Source organism: Sprattus sprattus (assembly GCF_963457725.1).
Source record: "Sprattus sprattus genome assembly, chromosome: 15".
Taxonomy (NCBI): Eukaryota; Metazoa; Chordata; class Actinopteri; order Clupeiformes; family Clupeidae; genus Sprattus; species Sprattus sprattus.
The window spans coordinates 6,989,703-6,998,169 of NC_137913.1; the positions used below are offsets into that span (position 1 = coordinate 6,989,703).

Below are 8,467 nucleotides of genomic sequence, written 5' to 3' on the forward strand. Positions count from 1 at the left end.
ATTGCTGAGTGTCACTAGATTCAATACAGCTCCCCCGCCCCCACACACTTTCAACTTCTATGGCATCATTATCTCCTGTCCTTGTTTTCTATCATATATCTTCAAATATCCACTAGATGGCGACATTCTTGCTGCAAGCCAAGCTTTTATACAATTTCCTTTGAATTTCTGCTGCGGATATTCAGTTTTTGTAAAAAAAGACAGTAAACTGCTTTCTGGCTTTCTGTCAGTTCAAGAATGGTGGAAAAGGAAGGACAGTTTTCTCTAAATGTCAACGTTTGTAAAGAACTGTTTTCTTAACTGACTCAAATGCCTTGCCCTTATCAATGACAGGAGGCTTTTTGAATGAACACGCCCATCCAACAAGGAAGTCGTTTCCAAGTTGCAGCGATTTCAGGCGAAACGAAACTACGTGAAAACCTATGAAGCGTTACACAGCACAAACGAAGAATGGCAGAAGCGGCTCCAAGTAACCACGAACTTTTTACATGTCCGATTTGTTTGGATCTTCTTAGGGACCCAGTGACTATTCATTGTGGACACAGTTATTGTATGGGCTGCATTACTAGCTGCTGGGATCAGGAAGATCAGAAGGGAGTCTACAGCTGCCCACAGTGCAGACAGACCTTCACCCCAAGACCCGTTTTAAACAAAAATAATATTTTTGCTGAACTTGTGGAAAAGATCAAGAAGACTCAAATCCAAGCTGCTGCTCCTGTTCCATGTACTGCTGGACCTGGAGATGTGGAGTGTGACGTCTGCACTGGGACAAAACTCAAAGCCGTGAAGTCCTGTCTGGAATGTCTTGTGTCATACTGTGAAACTCACTACAAAGCTCACAATGACACACACCTTGGGCGAAAACACAAGGTGACTGATGCCACAGGCCAGCTACAGGAGAGGATCTGCACCAAACATGAGAAGCCTCTGGACATATTTTGTCGTACGGACCAAAGTTGTGTTTGTTCGCTCTGTCTAGTGGATGAACACAAAGGCCATGACACTGTGTCAACCTCTGCAGGGAGAAGAGAGAGACAGGTAAGGACATGAGTTATCTTGGTGATAAATTGGACTTGTGTGGAAGGACATGGCTATTGGGTTTCCAACTAGAAGACAGGATAGATAGGATCATCCTCTTTAGATCCACGATAGAGTGCGGCAGAGAGAGAACAACAATGACATATAAACATGGTCTGTATAATGGAGTTGTAAAACCAGATGGTTAACTTCAGACTGTAAGCATACTCATACAGAAATTAAAACTCAAAGCCTAATTGAATTTAAGAGCTATAACATTTTAAAAACGGAGATCATACAGAGAATCTCCTGTTACATATGAACTGTAACTAAACATAAAAAGCCTAAATTACCCTTTAATGTATCATGTTTGTGGGCATTTTGTAATACTTCTCTTATTTTACAGTGTTTTATATTAAGATGGGCACATCATGGTTTCTGCCTGCAATATTGCTGCCCAGTCCTCTCAGATGAGCCCAGTGATTAGGGAGCTGAAATGGGATTTTGTAGGGTCCTGGGTAGTTGACACTATGACTGAATGACATTGCATGGCTATCAACTGCCTAAAGGTCACAGGTCACTCAGTGAGGGTGTATTTGCAGTAAGGGTGTGTTGGACATTTTATCCACTCCACAAGATAAACTATCAATATGATTAAATGAAGAATTGATTATGGTTCACTGTTGCTGTATAGTTTCTCTAAGGGTGTGTTGCATGTAAGCTCAGTCAATCAGTGTTTCTGCTGGTTCTCTCTTTTGCTCCACAAAGACAAGACTTATTTTGTGTTTTTCTCAAACCTTGTAATGAAACAGCATCTCACCAATAGGCAATTCAGCTCAGTCAGGGTCAGTAGCTCAGTCAACAGCTTGTTCTTTCAGGAATGCTATAAGACAATAATAATATTATGATGCCACCATAACTGTTTATTGTGGATTTGATGTATTCCAACCTAGACACTCTTGGGGGAGACCCAGAATAAAATCCAGCAGAGAATCCATGAGAGAGAGATGGAGCTGAAGGAACTGAGGAAGGTTGTGGACACTCTCAAGGTGAGTACTGACCAGAGGAGAGGAGGACAACAGCTGGCTGATGGAGGAGCCATATCAGGCTCAATCAGGGCTCTCTTCCAGTCAGCCACACAGGAGTCTGTAATGCGAAGCCACTTTCTAGCTGAGTGAGTGGGCTGCTTTAGATGGACCCCTCGTCTTTGTGTGTCTCCTAACAGAGCTCTGCACAGACAGCAGTAGATGATAGTGAGAGGATCTTTACCGAGATGATCCGCTCCATTGAGAGAAGGTGTTCTGAGGTGAAACAGCTGATCAGAGATCAGGAAAAGGCTGAGGTGAGTCGGGCTGAAGGACTCCTGAAGCGACTGGAGCAGGAGATTGCTGAGCTGAAGAGGAGAGATGCTGAGTTGGAGGAGCTTTCACACACAGAGGATGACATCCATTTCCTCAAGGTAACTGTTGATGATGGATTATTAGTGCACAGAATGTTTAAGGGCACTGATATATGTTGAATATACTCCTAGGTGGACATTTGTTGATACAAAATTGATATTTAGATACATTAAGATATTGTTGAATTTGCTTCAAGGACCTCTACATCTCCAGATAGGTCCTTATTCTTCATATTATAACACAGTCCACAGTACTTTGAACAGATACCTTACCCCATGAAGTTTCAGTGTCTGTGCAAAAAGTTTTTTGTATTAATCACTCAAAACATTTGAGCACGATGAAGACAGTTTCATGTTTCAGAAAACTGCTAAAAATCATTATGGCAATTGTTAGGACAGGTTAGGTCACATGGTAGCGAGAACCCTTACAGACGGGGCTTGAGTGATGTCACTTCCTGTGGTTAATTGATCAAAGCACATCTGCCCTGACATCATGGCGCACAGTTTGTTTAGGACCAGTGGCATTTGGAAAACCATTTATGGCGAATTCATTTGGGATTCATAACATCAACCAAAAACCTTGAACTTAAAGAATCAGCACATGGGCTTACCCCGCTAGCAGTAAGCCAGTTTTAGAGAGGTGCCTGGCAGGGGGTGCTTACACACACACACACACACGCACACACACACACACACATGCACACGCACACACACACACACACACACACACACACTCATCCACTCAAGGTTGGATTCCACTATCGTGAATTACCATCATGTAGGGATAGTGTGTTATACATGAGGCTTTGCTTTAGGGTACGTTGTGAGGAGGGACACAGTTGACATCAGACTAACCCCTAGGCAACGCATCTTAGCTGCCAAGACTGTCCTTCGTAACACAATTTCTTTGGAACACACATCCAGATGCTGCACTCACACATCAAAGGATGATATCCAGGTTAGGCTTAGGTTGCACCAAGATACTCATAATGTTACATTTAGTTCACATCTTAAACATCAGAGGATCATTTTTAACTTAAGAGTCCTGTGTGCACTGTAATGGTTGAAGCTTATAGTTACAGTTAACAAAAAAAGTTACAGAATACGGATTGTAACTTACAACCTCCTTATACGTGGATGCTTATTTTTGAGAATGTAGCTATTCCCTCTCTCTCTCTCCCTCTCTCTTACTCTCTATCACTGTCATATCTTCCTTCTCTCTCTCTTTCTCTCTATCTCTGTGTGTCTTTATTTAGACTTTCCAGTCGGTCAGTGAGGCACCCGAGTCTAAAGACTTATCCTGCATCTCTGTGAAGCAAGGCCTCTCTTTTGAGGCTGTGAAGAAAGCTGTCTCCTCTCTAAAGACGCAGCTGGAGAATTTCTGCAAGGAGGAAGTCATGAAGATATCTGCATCAGGTTAATCACATATGTTTACATGTTATGACTTACTATACTTTCCCTCTGGATTGTACTAATAAACTAAATGTGGTGAACTTCAGTAACCTGTGTTTTTTCAATGTCACATATTTGTAACATATCCTTTGTATGTCGGTGAAGCTGAGATACTCTGCAGGTGTCTCCATGTTTACTTGTCTTAAGAGGGTCTTTAAGGTTGAAAACTGCTATCATGAAAACAGAAGGTTGATCCAATGTTGACATTTACACCAGTCAGTGTTATTTCTAATATGATTCTTTTTTTTCTCAATAGTGACTGAAGTCCAGGCTATTTTGCCCCCTGAACTTACAACCAGAGAGGATTTCCTACAATGTGAGTTTCACACGAAACCATTTAATACAGTTTACTTTATTTCAAATCACAAGTCAATGTGAGTAGCTATCACATGGTCCTACATGTTTAAGCATTGAACATTTTGTTATGGCTATTATAGTTCCTGGGTAGAGGGAACAGTGTCTTTTCCAGACCATCATGCTTCCTATAACCACTGATAAGGAGCAGTTCCATGTGTTTGTCCTTTGATTTTTGTTGCCAACCAATGCATGGTCTATGTACCACCAGCCTGTGTACGTGTCCTAAAATGGCGTTCTAAATGGAAGTTTGGGAGGAGATGTTACGAATCTGCCACACCCCTTTCACATCAATCACCCAGACTTCGTTTGAACTCAGTTCCCCTCATCAGCACACACACACACACAAACACACACTTAATTTAAACTCAGTTCTCCTCATCAGCTGCAGCACTTCCTTTGGTGCTCGCTTTCAACCCACCACCTCCCCTTACACCACCTGTCTCCCCTTGGTATAAAAACACACACACACACTCATGCCCCCACACACACATACACAAACACACACATACACTCATGCTCACACACACACACACACACATGCACACACACACACACACACACAGACACACACACTTTAATGCTTTACTTGTGTCCACAATTCACAATTCAAGAACAATATTCCAAAGGACTCAAATTTTGATTATGGATACATTAATTATCCAGATATGCTTTAGTCATACATAATGAAGTCAGTGTGACTTAAACATTATTTAATCAAGAATACAACAAGTCCTAGGTGGTAAACACAACACCCTCGGAAGGGATTAATCATGTGACATGGATTGTAGCTTTGGCCCAGTCCAGTGGTATTGACTGCAGGTCAGGACAAGTCTATACGGAACAGAACTCCCTGTCCTGTTACATAGATCATCAAAGAAACTGTGCACAATTCTGGCGAAAGGCTCTTATTTGAGCTCACCAGCCAATCAGATTACGTCCCCCCTCTTTGTGGTCTTGAAGCAAAGTGTTGATTGGCTGAAATAGTGTGTGTAGTGTGTAGTGTAGGGTGCCTGCGGGTGTGTGTGTCTGGGTGTGTGTGTGTGTGTGTGTGTGTGTGTGTGTGTGTGTGTGTGTGTGTGTGCGTGCGCGTGTATGTGTGTGTATGCGTGTGTGTCTGGGTTCACAACATCATTGAGTATACATGGGGAGTGCAAACACAAACACACACACACACACACACACTCAATTAAACATTTACTTATTCTGTCACTCAGTGAGAAGTTAACTTAAGAAACCTTTGTTTTGTTCTCTCTTCCATCAGACTCATGCCAATTCACACTGGATCCGAACACAGCATACAGACTCCTCCATCTGTCTGAGGGGAACAGGAAGGTGGAGTGGGGAGCTGAGCTCCAGTCATATCCTGATCATCCAGAGAGATTTGATGGGTGGTGTCAGGTGCTGTGTAGAGAGGGTGTGTCTGGACGCTGCTACTGGGAGGTTGAGTGGAGTGGCTGGGGGGGCTATATAGCAGTCTCATATAAAAGCATCAGCAGGAAAGGAGTGAATGAATGTGGGTTTGGATGTGATGATCAGTCCTGGAGTCTGAGACTCTACAACCTCAGCTCCTCTTTCTGTCACAATAATAAAGAGACTAAACTCCCTCTAGTGCGCAGCTCCAGAATAGGAGTGTATGTGGATCACAGGGCAGGAACTCTGGCCTTCTACAGCGTCTCTGACACAATGACCCTCCTGCACAGAGTCCAGACCACATTCACTCACACACTGTACCCTGGGTTTTGGCTAGGTTCTAGATCATCAGTGAAGCTGCTGTGACAGACGTATCTAGATGCTGTTAGCACAAACATACATGCGGTTAATGTACCCAATGCATGCAAACATAACTCTGTATATACATGATACATAGATAACTGATGGTGGGTTGAGAGCATTAAAGTATTGTAGAACAGTTTAAGTTTCCTAGGTTCTGGATCATCAGTGCTTTTACTGACATGTGTAGATGCTGTAAGCACATACATCTCACACAACACATCATTTAACACATCACTCACATGTAAGGATCTAGCAGCAGGGCTTGAGTATCTTTGATCTTGGGGACAAAAACAGACTGAAGCCATTCCCCCATCTCTGGACCCCAGCTATTACAATATCTGTGCCTCTAGACCTCTGCTGTAACACATGCAGTATCACCAAAGTAGAAATAAGCCATTGTGTGTGAAAGGTTTTAATGAGCCCTGTGTTGCATAACCTCACTCTCCCAAGAGTTTAGTCCCTCTGTTATTGCATACATGTTCTGATATCTGGTTTAATATGACAACCACTATATACGTACCATGTCAGTAAATATGAATGAGACCGTAATTATCCACAACAACTGATACCCAATGAATTGTGTTTCTGTATTTCTTGATTAATATCATTATAATGAGACCAGTATGTTTTAAAATGTTGTTTTGGTGCAAAGTGTTGAATAAACAGTTATAGACTGGTATTAAATGTTTTCTAATGTACTTTTATTTTTGGTTGGTGGATAAATAAATAAGTGAAATATAAAGTGATATAAGTATTTCTTATATGATGTCATGGTGTTTCCTTATTGAGAACATTTACTCAAATCAATTATCAAACACAGAGTTTATCAACAAGCAAGAGGTTGGCTGCAGTAGAATACATAGGGTTTACCTTTGCTAACTTTTGAGCGGTCTTTCATTTAGTGTACATGCCCTTGTTGATCTTAAATTAAGCCAGAAGGATGTCATTGCTTAAGAGGTTGAATTATTACCGTTAGTTCCCTGTATAATTAATTATTGAAATGGTACTACAGGGCTGTGTATTAATGTTTATTTTCTGTTTGCACTTTACTTTCTCACACACACACACACACACCCATGTACAACCATACACCCACCTACAATTTATCCCATTCATTGTTGTTAATGCAATACAAAGAGTGACTCTTTTTGAACTGAATATCCAAGTCTCCAATTTTTTCCATTCTATTCGGATGACCCTCAGTGATTACACATTTCCCACACTTTTTTGTGCAAATGATGTCCTCCTCGAAAATGAGCAATTATTAAAAAGAAAATGAACTGAACTATGAACTCGTTCAGAATTTAAATGGTGAACAATGAGAGTGAACGATTCATATTTACTTGTATAAAGTGAACTTTAAACTAGTTCATGAGAGGTGTGAACGTGCACAACACTGGTGCCGGGCCCCCGCACCCAGAGTCAGGCGGAGGCGCAGCGCGCCCGCAAGCGCAAGAAGGTGGTGCTGGTGGTGGCGGCATTCGCCGTCTGCTGGCTGCTCATCAGCGTGTTCAACGTGCTGCGCGACATCAACATCAACCTGATCAACAAGCGCTTCTTCTTGCGCTATGTTCCATTTTCCCTACCTACCGTACCTACCGTACCTATACTTATACGCAGTACACAGTACACACTCACTAGGTACGCAGATTCTCAGCAGGTGAGTGCTGTTCCAAATCTAATACTCCGTGGTGCACTTACCGGAAATTACGATCGCGACAAGCCCCGCGTTCGTCTTTTTCGAGCTGAGCGGCTCTGCCTGGGTCCGCCTCTTCCGCTACGTTGACAAGATGGCGGCCGTTGAGTGTGGAAAGTGTACCCTGGTTCCACACTTAGCGTTTTGACCGTTATGAGTACAGATACGGGTCCTTTGGGTATACTTCTTTTCGACACGGAAATGGGAAATCGGAAAACGGAACACCCTACATCCTCAAACTAAGGATGGTAGGTACGGAGGGTATGGACAACGGAACAGAGCGCTGATCATCCAGCTGCTGTGCCACCTGTTGTGTATTGATATAGCCACTACAGCTCCCATGATCCTTCAGGTCATGGGGGAACTATAAATGGGCTAAGCTCTCATCGTTCACTCTCTTGTCACTTATGGATGTTGACTATGCATTCACTGAACGTTGCGCTCCTGATGAGCCTGGCTACTAGTTAATAAACCAGTTACTTTAATAGCATCTTCTGTATCTGACTTATTTAATGCGTGCCCCCCCCCCCCCCCCCCCTACCCCCTTCTGACCACTACTTCCCATGAGCTCGTCCTGTTGCAAGCCCTTTGCGTCAGGGCTTTATTGATCGCTTGTCTTGCCCAGACACCACATTTATGACTTTCTTTCAGTGGCAATTTTACCCCCGAAATGTCTTATTTTTTCTTCTTATTTCTTTGTATGACGTAATGCCATCGTCACAAAAAAAGAGCTAGCTGATTATTATATTATTATATTAACAATTTGCCTATAT

The 8,467-nt window shown here is 42.5% G+C and overlaps 1 protein-coding gene across 1 annotated transcript; it reads left to right on the forward strand.

Moving 5' to 3' along the window:
* Positions 1-450: 450 nt before the first annotated feature.
* LOC308376414 (tripartite motif-containing protein 16-like) lies at positions 451-6,001 on the forward strand (the record flags this gene model as incomplete). The annotated part of the gene is made up of 6 exons (XM_080852714.1): positions 451-1,038; positions 1,971-2,066; positions 2,243-2,476; positions 3,673-3,832; positions 4,125-4,184; positions 5,487-6,001. 6 exons carry the CDS (start codon positions 451-453, stop codon positions 5,999-6,001), a joined length of 1,653 nt encoding a protein of 550 aa, XP_080708840.1.
* Between the last annotated feature and the right edge of the window lie 2,466 nt (positions 6,002-8,467).